Below are 15,459 nucleotides of genomic sequence, written 5' to 3'. Positions count from 1 at the left end.
GCTTTCTGCATAAACTGATTTCCTTAATCTACGTGAGGATGTGTGTATCAATGGATAATACGATGCTTTTAACAAAATATAATAAAGTACAGACTTTATGTGAGCTCTCCAATTCCTAGATGGGCTTTGAAAATAAAGTGGATTGGATTGCAATTTCTTGGCACACCAACTGGAAAATATAATACTGTTATTGGTAAAAGATGAACCCTCTGACACCCTCTCATGACTTGTCCCGTCACCAATTCCCCCTGTTACTTGGCTCTGAAGCTTCACTAAGTGGAACCAATTCAGTGGTATTCAAGATTGTCCTGCCAGAGCTTTGGGCAATAGGCAGTGACATTTGTGTACAATTTCTTGCTCATGTACACACAAACAGCAGAGTGTTAATGTAACAGCCCTAGGTTCACCCGGGTACAAGGAGGCCACAACAGTTTGGAAAGATTTATTGGAAAGTCCATGTGGCTTGGTACAGGTAGAAGTGAGGTGTGAACATTGGGGCTTGGAGGAGCAGGACATTGGAACTTTTCCCAGGGCTGATTGGTCGGCGTACCCCGCAACATGGCTGCTGGTCTCTGCGCTGGTAACGGGTTACAACCCCAGCAAACCACACGCCAGGCGCCGACTTGCCTTCAGACTACGTCATTTTTTTTTTTCCCAAGATGGGAAAGGCCACATTTGCATATCGACTACCCGATTGATTGATTTGTACTTTTGTAAAACTTCACCATCCTTAGGTTAAGATTAGGGTCAGGTATACAGTTACAGTTTGGATTAGTTTAAGATAGCGTTGTTTTGTTGATGTGACGTTATGGTTGGAGCTCCATCTGGTTATTTTGCATTGCACTGTGCTTGTCCCAGTTATAAGAGCATAGCGATCTCCAATCTGACCCACAAGTGCATGTCGTGGATTCGTGCTTTGTCATGGTCTCTGGTTTGACTCCCCTGCCCTACATTTTGCGACTCGTGAACAAATTGAAACTAGTATCGTCGTTTTTTTGTTGCTGCACAGCTATTTTCAGGTCTTTCCTGAGATGTTCAATCAGGTTCAAGACTAGGCTCTGGCTGGGCCACTCAAGCACATTCACAGACTTGTCCTGAAGCCACTCCCTTGTTATCTTGGCTGTGTGCTTCGGGTTGTGGCCCCAGCCTGAGGTCCTGAGTGCTCTGGAGCAGGTTTTCATCCAGAATGTCTCTGTGCATTGCTGCATTCATCTTTATGTAGATATAGCTTTATAGTGTCTGCGACTGTGAGACAACTAATGAAAATCAGCCCATAGTTTATTTGTTGAGCATAATTTGACATTTCCAAGTGCTTCACAGTGACTTAAATGATAAGAAGTCAAATAAATCAATCCATAAAACACAATTATCATCATTAATTGATTAACAGCGAAGAGTGCATAGAAGATACTTTCAGTTGTCATATGCACTGCCAAAAAGAACTGATTGATTGTCAGAGCTGAGGCCTGTCTCACATCTCCTGGAAGTCGGTTCCAGATAAGATCTTAGCTCTGGGCACCAACCGGAGACTCCTGAGGTTTTCAGTGCACTCGTCGGTTTGTATGGCTTATAATGTCAGTAATGTTCTTTGATGCTAAACCATGAGAAAATTTTGTGCACAAGTAAAGCTGTTTTAAAGTCTATTCTCTGAGCAACAGGAAGCCAGTGCAGAAACCTGAGCACTGGACTAATATGGTCATACTTCCTGATTCTAGTCAGGAATCGAACTGCATGCCTGTGTGTTCATTAACAGAAACAATTCAGTCAGTCCCTACATCTAAGACAATTTAGTACCAGAATGCTTAAATTATGTGATGTTGAACTGGGTCATTTACATTTTAAATGTTCTTGGTTTATTTGTATGGCTTATCAATCATTTGATGCTGTTATGACAACTCAATCTGATCTGTGTTTGTCCTGGTATTTCCGCCGTGTTATTTCATCTGACTTCAGGTTTTCATATGAGTAATAACAGCAGCAGTACAGTCAAAATATATGCTACTTTTTTGTCTTTTAAAGATACCAATTGGGCAGGAAATAATGTAAGGGGTGGTGCGAAAAGTTTGAGATTCTTACATCCGGTGCTCGCGCTACATACTGTACTTCCTTTCCCATAAAATGATTCTCTCTGACTAATCCAGCACCTCTTTAATGTCAGTGAAATGAATAATATGCATATTTTATACTAACTCATTGTGACTGTAATGCGTCTGGCAAAAATGGCAGCCACATCATAGCTCTGAATAATAATGCTCAGAACAGAGTACAGTGTATGCTTGAAGTAAGGATTAAACAACGAGGAGCCGTGCATTCGACGGTTATAATGCACGACGCGGAGTCAAGAACACCACGACGCGCAGCGGAGTGGTGTTACTCCGCGAAGTGCATTATAACCGTCGAATGCACGGCTCCGAGTTGTTTAATCCGCTTATACCATGGTCCCACAAACGTAACATTTATAATAAATATTTGTTTCATTTACTAAACTCACTAAATATGCCAGACCACCGGGACTATTTTATGTTGGTTATTAGCCGGTCACCGAAGGCTCGTCTCAGGGCGAGTCATTCTCCGCAGCTACGAGGATCTCAGTCAGGCGCAACCAAACAACATAAGCACACGCTGCATCGCCAGAATCACAACACAACAGGACTAACCCGGCACTTTTCCGTGGAAGTAAACACCGATGTGCGGCACTCGTGGGCAGGAGTTGTTTCACTTTTACGCTGTTTAATAGATCCATGTGTTTAACCTGAAGCTAGCTAGCTAGTTCAACGAGCTCAACTGTTTATGGAAACAGCTGCGGTGGAGTCCGCTTACACCTGGCCCCCACGAACTGAAACTTTTATGATTGACTTTACTAATCCAGACAAATATGTTTAAATGCAGGATCATTTTATGTACGCCTGAAAATCATGAATAGTGCCTTAACCGTTTTCAATAGAAATGTAAAGCCCATATTTTATTAACAGTAGCTAACCTAGCTGCTCACTCTGCTCTACTTCCCATTTATCAAACATTTTGTTTTGGCCCAAAACGTTGAAATTAAACAAAATCCATCTCATACGTTCTTGTCAGTCACTAATTACGTGTTTATCTGATTCAGCTGTGTCATGCGTTGCTATGGCGATGCCCACAGCGGAGTGATATCCCAGTGATTTAACTACCGGACTACGTGTGCGGTTATACGAAAATAATGCACGCTTGTTAGCACCCACCAGCCAATCAGAATCGAGTATTCACCCAGACCATGGTATAAATACACTTAAGCAATACATTATCTTTAATAGAAGTATTGTGTATGATTGCCAGTCTCTGTGTTTACCTTTGGGGCACAGAGGCACAGAATGTTCTGGTTACAGTACACTATTACTGTGCACTAGGCTGACCTGAATGACCCAGACGGATTTACCCCGACCCCAGAGATTGGCTTACATCCGTCGATACACAGCGAACATTCTGTAGTTACTTTCAATTGTTAGTGCAGGCATTCTGTCTTCACGCACTCACCAGGCCACACAGAGATCTTTTAGAAGTTTTGAGGAAGGGCACCCCCTGCTGTCGTCTTGTATAACTGCATTTTGTAACAGCTGAAAACCTCAGAGTATTTTCTCGACACAAATATTCTTTTATGTAATTATGTCTGTTAAGTAAGGATTAAACAACGAGGAGCCGTGCATTCGACGGTTATAATGCACGACGCGGAGTCAAGAACACCACGACGCGCAGCGGAGTGGTGTTACTCCGCGAAGTGCATTATAACCGTCGAATGCACGGCTCCGAGTTGTTTAATCCGCTTATACCATGGTCCCACAAACGTAACATTTATAATAAATATTTGTTTCATTTACTAAACTCACTAAATATGCCAGACCACCGGGACTATTTTATGTTGGTTATTAGCCGGTCACCGAAGGCTCGTCTCAGGGCGAGTCATTCTCCGCAGCTACGAGGATCTCAGTCAGGCGCAACCAAACAACATAAGCACACGCTGCATCGCCAGAATCACAACACAACAGGACTAACCCGGCACTTTTCCGTGGAAGTAAACACCGATGTGCGGCACTCGTGGGCAGGAGTTGTTTCACTTTTACGCTGTTTAATAGATCCATGTGTTTAACCTGAAGCTAGCTAGCTAGTTCAACGAGCTCAACTGTTTATGGAAACAGCTGCGGTGGAGTCCGCTTACACCTGGCCCCCACGAACTGAAACTTTTATGATTGACTTTACTAATCCAGACAAATATGTTTAAATGCAGGATCATTTTATGTACGCCTGAAAATCATGAATAGTGCCTTAACCGTTTTCAATAGAAATGTAAAGCTCATATGTTATTAACAGTAGCTAACCTAGCTGCTCACTCTCCTCTACTTCCCATTTATCAAACATTTTGTTTTGGCCCAAAACGTTGAAATTAAACAAAATCCATCTCATACGTTCCTGTCAGTCACTAATTACGTGTTTATCTGATTCAGCTGTGTCATGCGTTGCTATGGCGACGCCCACAGCGGAGTGATATCCCAGTGATTTAACTACCGGACTACGTGTGCGGTTATACGAAAATAATGCACGCTTGTTAGCACCCACCAGCCAATCAGAATCGAGTATTCACCCAGACCATGGTATAAACATAGAGAAACCCTTTTGAAATGTGTACACAATCCTCTTAGATCAGCATTTTTTTTGTTACTACTTTGTTCTTGGGGATTTGGATTGCTTTAGCATATGAGAAATTTGTATGAGCTGTATCATTTGGCGGCATGTTTTACTGAGAACATGATCCTTGTTTACCTTTCCCCACCTGGCCTTATAGCCTGAAAGTCAAAACATCTTAAGCACAGTCAGATTTACATGCCTACTATAAATTACGCTGTGTCTTGATGAGAGCATATGGCAAAAGCTGAGGCAAGGTCATGTCTGCAGCTGGCCTCTCCTGATGACGGATATGCACGTAGCCCCGGGTTCCTAATGTCCTCTGAATCCTGTCTGACGACTCAAGCCAACTGTCCGGCCATATGTTGAGTGTGCGAGAGCGGCATGGGAGAGGATCTGTCTGCTTCAGTGTAAATTAACACCTCCCTCGGACTGCTGCCTCCCTGGACATCATAAAAACCATGGCGCGTGTGCAATGTTTGGCTCGGCTGTTCACTTGGATGTTGCGTCACTTGCGTCACGTCACACACCAATTTCTTTTATGAATAAGAGCTCAGTGGAGAATCTTCGTCACTGTGTGAACTTATGCCGAGTGCACTGCTGATAAAAAACAAAAGGAATTGTTCCCAAAGATAATGACTGTTACTGCCAGGATTATTCAGAATTTGTTCCGGCTGGATCATCTATTCATCACATGGAGGATGCAGTGATGTAACAACAGCTATTAATCATGGTTTGTATTGACTGTAATAGAACTTAATTGTCAAAGGAAATGTGTATGTAAAAAAAATAGCATTTACAACCATGTTAATAATAATGCATCAGTTTTATATAGCACTTTTCTGGACACTTGGTGGTGGTAAGCTACTATTGTAGCCACAGCTGCCCTGGGGTAGACTAACAGAAGCGAGGCAACCAGTCTGCGCCATCGTACCCCCGGGCACCACTAACCATTCACTCACACACTACATTCGCTAGGCTTCCTGGTGTTACCAAACGGTCTCACATCCAAGTACCGACCAGGCCCTTCCCTGCTTAGCTTCCAAGGTCTGACGGGATCGGGCAGAGCAAAGACGGTATGGCCTCACATGCTACAATACAAAACACGACCAACCATAATAAAGTGTAGTAATCGCTAATAAAAATATTGAACAGAGGGTGAGCAGGTGATGCTTTTTTATTTTTGGGGTTCTGTTTAGGATGAAAATGATATAAGTGCATATCCTCTCTAACAGGGTATTTGTTTATTCAAATTGAGAACAGTTTTAGTGAAAGGGAATTTACTTAACAAAAATGTTGAATACTGAGTACTAATAGCAGTATATGATGTATAACTCACTGCTGCTGTTCGTTGCTTCTATGACTACGACTACTTCTTCTAACTCAGTTGCTAATGCTATAATTAAGGCTACTAAAGCTCTCATACCCCTATATTTCTTTTAATGTAAATAGAAAGCATTTCAGAAATTTGAGTCTATTTAAAAATGTAAATGAGTCAATGATCATTATGTAAGATTCCTCGGCCGGAATCTTGAAAGGAAAAACTCCAAAGACCAAACATTTAGGAAGTGAAGTTTATTTAAATAAATAGCCACATAAATAAACTTTCTTAGTTCAACAGCTGTGTTTCCATTCGCTCTGACTTCTCTCCTCACTCACACAGACACACACATGCATATGCTCACAGTGACACACAAACATTGAATACTTCTTATTGTTACATTTATCAAAAGGGCTGTAGTGTTTAACGTATGAAGTTTTACAAAGTTTTGAACACGATTAAAGTGCTTTTTGTTTGCACAGCGAGTTAGAAAAGGTATCAAAAAGGGTCATCTGAATGAGTGGCTGCTTATGCCTGCAAAGCGGCAGTCTTTTGTTCCGAGAAAGGCACTAGTGCTGGAGGAAACTTTCAACCAGCATAACACACTCTGCATGCGACTGATATTCACAAGCCAAACATTTCATATTGACGTCGTTGTCTACAGCATCTAAACACTAGTTTCTAACCATTGATCCAGCACAAAACGGTATTGCTATGTCAAGATTTTTTTTCTTCATTTTGTCTTAGTTTGTTTATTACAAAAGTACAAAAACGAATACCCCTCGCTAAAGGCGGTATCAACTAGAAATGTCTCATTTCAACTGAAGTTTGGTGGCAGCAGGAGTTTCCGCAAAGCTCAAAATATTGTGCAGATCACATGACCACACTACATGTAAAACAGCATTTAACGTGAAATAGTCAGTAGTAGCATTTCTGTGGCTCTCGACCCCTCTGTTGTGCTATCATTCTTTGGTAAAACCCAAATTTTTTCTTCATTTTTCACACTACAAAGGGTCATGCTTTTGGTTTGTCATAACCAGTACCTCTTCTAGTCACAGATAGGAAAAAGTAGAGACCTCAGGCGTAACTTTGACCGTCCTATGTAGATCCACAACATAGTGTGGAATATTGCACTGCTCCCATCTTTGTTCTGTTCATGTCCTGATTAATAAAAAATAATTAATAAAATTAACTGTTATTTTCATCTTTGTTGCCGTGTTGCCTGAGGAGGTAGTAAATCTCTAAAACCGCAGGTTTCCTTGTATATAAGGTGCTACAAAGTGTACCTTATTGTGCTTCAGTCCGCCAACTTTAAAAACTCTAATTAGGGCTGCACAACATATCAGCAAATTATCTTTATTGAGAATAGATAATTAGTTTTTTTTTTAGTCAGTCTTGTTTTGTTTCTTATTTAATATTCATTCTTGTTTTTGGAATAGTTTGATGACATTTTGTAAAAAGAATGATTTTTAATTTTCTTACGTTGTGCAGCTCTAACTACTTGAGTTATGGTTGTTGAGAATTTATCCGATTGAGCATCATTTCAAAGCTTGAGGTAAAAGCAGCATTTGCGTAGCGAGCATTTCGTTTCAACTCCTTCACGTTAGGTGTTTGTACGCTTAGGGCACTGCTACTGTCTCCACAGAAAGGCATAAAATAAAACAAAAAAACACTTGGTCTTACGTCCAGTTTGGTGGAAAAACAAACAAGGGCAGGAAGTGAGACACGCTTGGAAATGTGCCTAAAAGAAGGAAGACGGTGGCTTCCTGTTTCGTAAGTATAACAAGAACTACTGCAATTGAATCACCTCCTGTGAGCTCTCTCTAGTGTCTATGAGAGATCTTCATAGAGTTCATTATTGCTGTTTGGATACAGGTCTAGCGTCTCCATCAAGGGTTTGGTATTGCGTAGTCTATAGCTTATAAGATCTCAGTACAACATCCATATAGGAGAACTCCATGTTGTCCAAAATTGGATATTAGTTTGTTATTCTTCATCGTCCTGGTTGGCTTACTTCACCATGACACAACTGCTGAGCTGGGACTGTCCTCCCATGCCCAAATCTTGCACATTGGGGTCCGCATTCGTCGCTGCTGCCCACACGCCAGGCTTGGAGCGAACGGGAAAGGCGTGTGCGGTGGTCGGGATGGTTTGCTGAGGATGGAGGCGCAGGGGAGGGTGCGGCTGTTGGCTGATGTGCAGACGGGCCTCGAGAAGGTAAGCAGCAGAGGCCACGGGGGACAGAGAGCAGCTGGCAGAGGGGCAGGACTCCAGCACGGCCGGCCAGGGAACGTGCTGGGCGGGCTGAGTCTGCAGGACAGTAGGGGCGTCAAACACGGAGGCAGCGCTGAAGATGTTCGCTGGAGGAGGGGAAGGACACTGCCGCTGCGGGGACAAATACAGCAATGGATTCTGGGTTGGTCCGGTCTGAGCCGCTGGGATCTGAGGATGTGGCTGGTGCTGGATCTGGAGCAACCTAAAAAAAGTACACATTTGATTAGTTTTTGTGCATGTAATGATGGTTGGCTGAGGTTCTATGTTGGCGAAGCGCTCTCAGACATGTGCCTCACCTCTGTTGGTGCAGGACCTCCTCCAACATGCTGCGGTGCTCCGACAGTGCTGGCCCCAGTGACCCGCGGCTGCAGCGGTTGCAGGAGGGCGGAGAAGCGGCCTGCCTTGTCAGACCCTTGATCTTGTTTAATCCCAGAAGCCCTTTGGTGCGCGTGTTTTTCCTCAGCTGCTGGCGGAAGGCTTTGAGGCCTGTGGGAAAGTGCAGGAGAGCGTTACATCCTCGTTGATCAGACACGAGTGACGCAGGATCAGTGCGTTTCAGAGGGGGTTGCGCACCTTGAGTGAGAGAGGTGTCTGAGGCCCGGCGACCCTCCTGGAAGCTCGCGGGGAGGCCCTGCGCCCGGGGCAGGAGGTGAGACGAGAGGGCCAGAGGAGCTCCAGTTTGCAGTATGGCTCCACTCTCCGCTCCAGAGGCTAGGAGGGCGGACATGCCCCCTGCGACGACCTGGGACATGGTGCTGGGGCTGCAGGACGACTTCAGACAGCTGTCAGAGGAAGCTCCATCTGAAGGGCTGACCACGATACCTGCAGACAATATTCAATGAAAACATTAATAACAGAACACAGTATCAGTTTCTATAATCCGTTATGGTGCTACTTACAAGGAGGGTTGCACAGGTGAAACTGCGCGGAAACCTCGGCCAGCGTGTGTCTGCGGGACGTGGTGGTGGGAGGTAGCAGGGGCCCGAGAGGCTGAGGCACCTCCTCCTCCTCCAGGTCCCGCGGCCGCACCTCTTCACTGATGCTCGTCTCCAGGAGGCTGTTGGGGGAAATGGAGCGGTTCCACAGCAGGCGGTTCAGACTGGCCTCTACTGGGAACACCACACGCTGCAACGGGACACAGGACATCCAGCATGTTTTAGATGATTTAGCTGCAAGTGAGTCGAATAGTATGAAGCTTATCAAACAAATATTACATCTTAATTTCTCATCTGGTTACCTGGAACAACCCTCCTTGCTCGCTCTCCACCTCGGGAGTGTAGACAGTAACGCTGGGTTTGGACGGGGCAGAATACGCGGCGGTCCTGAAGCTGTCAGTGGACTCCATAATAACCTGAACGACCAACAATGCACGTTTAGTCATTTCAAACAAAAACATGGTTATTTGTAGGTGTTTGGGTGATCACCTCTGTGCTGGAAGAGTCCGACGTACTCCTGGGTCTCTGGCTCCACGTCCCGCACTGACGGCTGAGCTGCTGGGCGCGGTGCTCTCTCACCCTCTCCAGCAGAAGGTAGTAGATAGCGGAAAAATGATTGTAGCTGCTGGTCTGGAGCGACTGGGGACACAAGAAGTCATGTTTTGAATTGTGGCCTATTTTTCATTGTAAAAACCGTAAAACAAGGCTGTACAACACATTATCCCTCACACAACTGGCTCACCTCAATAGTCCTCTGGCGATCGATGCCGAGCGTATTCATAATGTTGAGCACAGGTTCGCTGTAGTCTCCCAGGTTGGAGTTGTACTCGGTGAGTGGGAGGCTGAGGGTCTGGCGTGACGCGGCGGGGTCCGCTAACATCCATCGGTGCTGCTTGATCTGAGCCACGGTGATCCTCTTGGCCGGGTCCACCACCAGCATCTTCCGGATCAGGTTCTCACAGTCCTGGGACATGAAGAAGGGGATCCGGAAGCGCCCCTCGGTCACCCTCTGCCTGAGAGCGGGCAGGCTGGGACCGTCGAACGGGAGGGAGCCACAGACGAGAACGTACAGGACCACTCCCAGGCTCTGTTTGCAAATTAAGAATCAACCGTGAGCAAATCGATATGTTTAAAACTGGGACTCAGCATTGCCCATTGTATGATCCACTGTATAAACTAAACTACAAAAATAAATCAAATGAATATGACATGCACAATGAATTACAAATAGTCTTACCCAAATATCCAATCCAGGACCTTCATATTCCTTTCCTTCAAAAACCTCTGGAGCTGCATAAGGCGGACTGCCACACCATGTTGCCAGAGGCTCCCCTGCGTTGTAAAAGTTTCCAAATCCGAAATCTACAAGAAAAAACAAAACATAAAATTATTATTATTACTAGTTCAAACTTGTGTGACTATTGAAAAATGTAATGTCTTGTTTTAGGCATGTGTTAGCGGAAACAGCATCTATGTACTCATTGAGTCGTGATAAGTGCCCACCAGCCAGTTTGATGTTCATGTTGGCGTCCAGCAGCAGGTTTTCAGTCTTCAGGTCCCGATGAACGATGTGGTGTCGGTGACAGTAGTCCACAGCCGTCAGGATCTGCCAGAACTTCTTTCTCGCCTCGTCCTCGCTCAAGCGGCCATGCGAGGTCAGGTGGTCTGCGGGAACAGGACATCCACATTAACATCCGCGGCAGAAGCCTGCGAGTCATTTATCAGAGGGGTTATACAAGTGAAGCGGACTCACCGAACATCTCTCCGTTCTTTGCGTACTCTGTGACGATGTACAGCATGTCTTTGGTCTCCATGACCTGAGAACAGAAGAGAGAGACATGGTATCACTTTGCTTGTTTCGAGAAAGCTTTCTGTGAAATGTGTCCAAACAAAAAGACTTGATAGATTGTGTTAAACTGTGTTCAATTTGATGATAATCTCAGGTACAGAGCATGGGACAATTTATTTACATTATGCCATATTGCCCAGCCCTTTCTCCACATAATGCTTCATAAGTCATTTTTTTCTGTGAAATCTGGAATACTTGTATGTGTAGCAATATTCAGTATGAAGTATTAAGCAGTATTTAGTCATCTATGGGTGCCGCGTGCTCACAGCTTCCTCTAGCCTCATTTCAAAAGCGGTGTGTCAGATTGTTCCCGGCGGTTCACAGGCGCTGTCTGTCTCACATTTCAGCTCAGTCCTTTATTGGCCACAGTCTGACCAGCGAAAGAACGACACAAAGCGCAGTCCTCCCTGGAGCGCCGCTTTCTCTCGGAAGAGTGCCGCAAAGGTTGCAACACAAAGTGATTTTGGTCGCTGACAAAGCCCTATCTGAGAAATGCCGCCGGCCGCACAGTATTAAATGTCACTAAATTTCCACAGTTCAGTTCAGTCACATTGATTCAATCCACAGACGCCTCTGAGCAGCAGCGTCTTATCTGTGAGATAGAGCGGCTCTCTCGGGCTCGGTCACCTTGAGGTGTAACTGACGTCACGGCTTTGAGGAACTGGCAAAGGACGTCAAGGGCCTCACAAACCACATATTCTCTCACTCATACATAAGATAACATCAGACTTTATTGATCTCATATACTGTTTTAATATCATTTTTACTCTGGGCAAGTTCCATCTTCTACGATAAAATTGGTCTAATCTACACAATAAGCTGCTTTATTATTTTAGAGAATCCATGTTTCTTTATAGATTTGTATAAAAATGTAACCAAACTTTAAAAGCCACTTTCTCAAAATGCATCTCCACAGCTACGACACAACATTTTTCTTGTACTTATTTTTTCAAATTCCCTACATTAATGTCATTTATCTCCTAATGCCTCCTAGCACAAACAAAGGGTGCCGCCTCCAATTAAAAAGCTGTCTTTTTGGGGAGTCCCACAAAGCAGAAGTGACTCTGCAGAGGAAGGCGGCTGGAGTGTGTGGGTGGCACAGGGTCATGAGACAAAGGAAGCACAATGTTTTCTCATGGGGCCTTTGAGGAAATGAACTCAAAACACTATTGGCCCCAAAACAGAGGACAGACGTAACACAGACGTAAGTTCGGGCTCACATGATGATCTCATGCTGCGCTGCCTGCTCTTAAAACGAAAGCATTGGAACATTACGATATTTCTCAAGACACTGCACAATGGATCAGGCTGTAAACCAGTGAATTTTGGACTTTAAAAAGTGAAAGTGAAATTGTTCCCTGGCCTGTGGGGAATTATAACTGTTTGTGCCAGTGTAGACATGACTACTTCTACTACTTAGTTAGAAAAACAAACAAAAATACACAAAGGGACTCAGGCCTGACGGTGTTGTTTGTGTGAGAGTGCTCGTTGGCTGAACAGCTGAGGGGAAAAAGCGGATTCTCTAAGTCTTTAAATTTGATTAGCACTAAAGCACTGCTTTGTGTGACTGCCTTCACGTGATGCACAAACACATTGCACTGGGTCCAAGCCTTTGGGATTAATGCCGAGAGCTACAGTAGCAGCCCTTCTCCAGAGCTGTGCGTATCTGTGCAGTGACTATTACACACATGAAAAGTATGTGAGAAATGCATCGGCACTGGCTGGTACTGCAGTAATTCTCACTGACTAACTCTGATACACCCAGGTCAAAGGGATCACACTAATGGTGCTGTGCTCATGAGTCAATGTGCGCCCACAGACAAGACTGAGCCACAAACCCAACTAACCACAAGGACAACAAACAAAGATTATTTTTCTGCAAACTTCATGGCACTGTTAAACCACAGACAGTTTCCTCTGTATAACACTGTATTTATGTTCATTTGCAAACGCAATTCAAGCACAAAGATGAATTGACACGAAGCAACAATGTTCAAACTTAACTATTCAACCATAACTAACATGGATTATTCTCTTGCAAATGCAGAAGTGCTCACCTGGTACAGTTTGATGATATGTGGGTGGTTCAGCAGCTTCATGATCTGCACCTCTCTGTAGATTTTCTCCAGATTGGATGGATTCAGCCTGGTCTTATCGATTATCTTTATAGCCACCTGCAAAAGGCATGCATTTAAAATCATTGTAGAAAATGCTCCAAACTCGGCCGTGCATAAATACTAATGAAACACACTGCAGTTCACTGTAGATTCTGACCTGTGTTTTGGTGACTTTGTGCCTGGCCAGTTTCACCACTGCGAAGTTTCCTTTTCCCAGGGTGCGGATGATTTCGTAGAAGCCAACCTGCAGCGGGCGTCCCTGGGCTGGGCAGGACTGAGCCCCGCTGCTCTCGGACATGATCACCATGGTGCAGTGTGGTAAATGAGGCCAGGACCTGCACACAGTGGATGTGGTTAGCTACTTCTGCTAAACACAGTAATGACATATATATATTACTACACACTCATATAAAAGCTAAAATAAAACAATGCACACAATGACTCTTTATATTATTCACATATTATTTGACAGTATTTTATTCTGTTGCTTTGTACCCGTGTTAATTGTATAGTTGTAATGTAATAATGAACAAACAAAGCAGCTTAAACCCACATTAACTAATATCTGCGCTCTTAGAGCTGGAGCCAAGTGCGAGTGAAAAGTTACACTACATTCACTCAGCGCAACAGCAGAACATAACGTAACGGGAGCAGATTTGCCTTTGGAATGAACCGAACACCAGTAAAACAAAGAAAGTTGTGCCTTACCTCAAAAAGACATAAAGCTCCGTCCGTCGCTGCTCAGCCGCTCCAAGAAGAAGCGTTAATCATTCCACATGAGGCTCCGCTGCTGCCGAGGCCCAGGTGCGTGTGGCGAGCGCTCTGTCCGGCGGAATGCAAGGCTCACGGGGAACTCCGCCTCTCCCTGAGACTCCCTCCCTCCGCCACAAACAAACTGATACCGCCTCATTAACGTCACACTGGCGTCAGAGCCAAGCGCAGGGCGCGCGGCTAGGCTGGGCTCGAGCGCACGACCGGGGTTGCCATGCGACCATGCGGCTCGGGTGTGCGGTGACGTGAGTGCTGATGGAGCTGTTGCTTGGAGACGAGTGTGGTGACGTCAGTCGTAAAGATGTGTCACCACGTGATATTTCCCCTCACCGGGGCTCGCGGGCTGCTGCCTCAGAGCTCAGACAGCGCGTGCTGCAGAGGTACAGAAACTGGTGACAAGTTTTCTTTGAAAAACATCTGACTAAACTCACAGACACATGTAGAGCGCGTGCGTGGGGCAGATGTGTGTGTGACCTCGTTCAGGTGCGTGATCCACGGGGAGCAGCGCACACAAAAGGAGGGGGAAGGGAGAGTGTAGTTTGGCCAAAGAACAAGGAAGAAAGTTTGATGAATAAACAAGACGAGTCAAACAACACATGCACATAAGGTTTAAAGTAAAGTGCGTCAATGATAAACGAACAATTGTTCCAAATCTGCCAATGTCCTAACAGAGAAAAAACAAATACTTATAATAACAGTTTCAAACTCTTAAAGCGCACTCTACTGGCAACCTGCCGCACATCATTATTGCCACATGAGAGGGTAAAGGTGTAGGTCTCATTATCATAGCCTAATTATTTAGAATCTAGTCAGGCTGAAAGCCTGTCCTGTGCAGTAAACTCCATTAGTCAAGCCTTAAGTGAGGGGTCTCAGCTGTCAAGCTTCCTACAGTCTAAGCAGCTTCGTACATGTCAGCCCATGAGCATGAGGAGAAAATAGTACAGCTATAATCATAAGTCTGACATTATCAGTGATCACAGGTGGTATCAGCAGGCTTCAAAGTGTGGGTTTGTGGGCCTGCCTCTAACAAGTGGGCGCGACAAAAAATAAACCTGAACCAACATGAAAGACTTTTTGACATCAGAAAGCGACAGTGAGGGCAACAAGGTTATCTGAGAACATTTTAGACAGCAATAACTTTTTGAATATACAGTAGCCTGTTTTTTACTTATTTTTTTCTTCTTTTTACTATTATAATAATGAAGAAAGTTAAATGAACGTTGATTTTAATATTTGGTATGGGTCATGCATTGTCCCTATTTGCAACTTGGCAACTTTGTGCACACTTTATGCAAATGAAACACAAATGTCATGACGCACACTCACATGAAAACACACAGCTCACAGTGTTTTTATAAGCAAATGCACCTGGAGCATGAACACATATAACACAGAACACCTAATACACACAGCACTGACCCGGTTATACGAGCCGCCGGGAACAATGTGTGCCTCTATGGAGAGCTGCACAAAGAGGAAAACGTACACGAGGCAAGGTTTTCATTGATCTATTGATGGATTTAACTAAAGTAAATACAT

General features: G+C 44.5%; 1 protein-coding gene across 1 annotated transcript; it reads right to left on the bottom strand.

Moving 5' to 3' along the window:
• Positions 1 to 6,213: 6,213 nt before the first annotated feature.
• On the bottom strand, positions 6,214 to 14,027 carry sik1 (salt-inducible kinase 1). Its single transcript, XM_079563172.1, has 13 exons — positions 13,858 to 14,027; positions 13,307 to 13,484; positions 13,090 to 13,206; positions 10,937 to 11,000; positions 10,687 to 10,848; positions 10,421 to 10,545; positions 9,926 to 10,270; positions 9,673 to 9,822; positions 9,486 to 9,599; positions 9,148 to 9,373; positions 8,822 to 9,070; positions 8,545 to 8,734; positions 6,214 to 8,450 (listed from the first exon to the last, which is right to left on the bottom strand). The coding sequence occupies exons 2-13, from the start codon at positions 13,454 to 13,456 to the stop codon at positions 7,985 to 7,987; spliced, it is 2,358 nt and encodes a 785-aa protein (XP_079419298.1). The 5' UTR covers positions 13,457 to 13,484; positions 13,858 to 14,027; the 3' UTR covers positions 6,214 to 7,984.
• Between the last annotated feature and the right edge of the window lie 1,432 nt (positions 14,028 to 15,459).

Source organism: Gobius niger (assembly GCF_951799975.1).
Source record: "Gobius niger genome assembly, chromosome: 9".
Classification (NCBI taxonomy): domain Eukaryota; kingdom Metazoa; phylum Chordata; class Actinopteri; order Gobiiformes; family Gobiidae; genus Gobius; species Gobius niger.
Note: the sequence above shows the minus strand (reverse complement) of the source record. Positions and strands in the feature narration are given on the sequence as shown.

Excerpts from the sequence above, each read along its gene's own strand:
- sik1 (XM_079563172.1), bottom strand. The coding sequence starts at position 13,456 with ATGGTGATCATGTCCGAGAGCAGCGGGGCTCAGTCCTGCCCAGCCCAG. Across the intron at positions 11,001-13,089 it reads ATATCATCAAACTGTACCAG|GTCATGGAGACCAAAGACAT; the intron begins GTGAGCACTTCT and ends TTCTGTTCTCAG. Across the intron at positions 9,823-9,925 it reads ATCGCCAGAGGACTATTGAG|TCGCTCCAGACCAGCAGCTA; the intron begins GTGAGCCAGTTG and ends TTGTGTCCCCAG.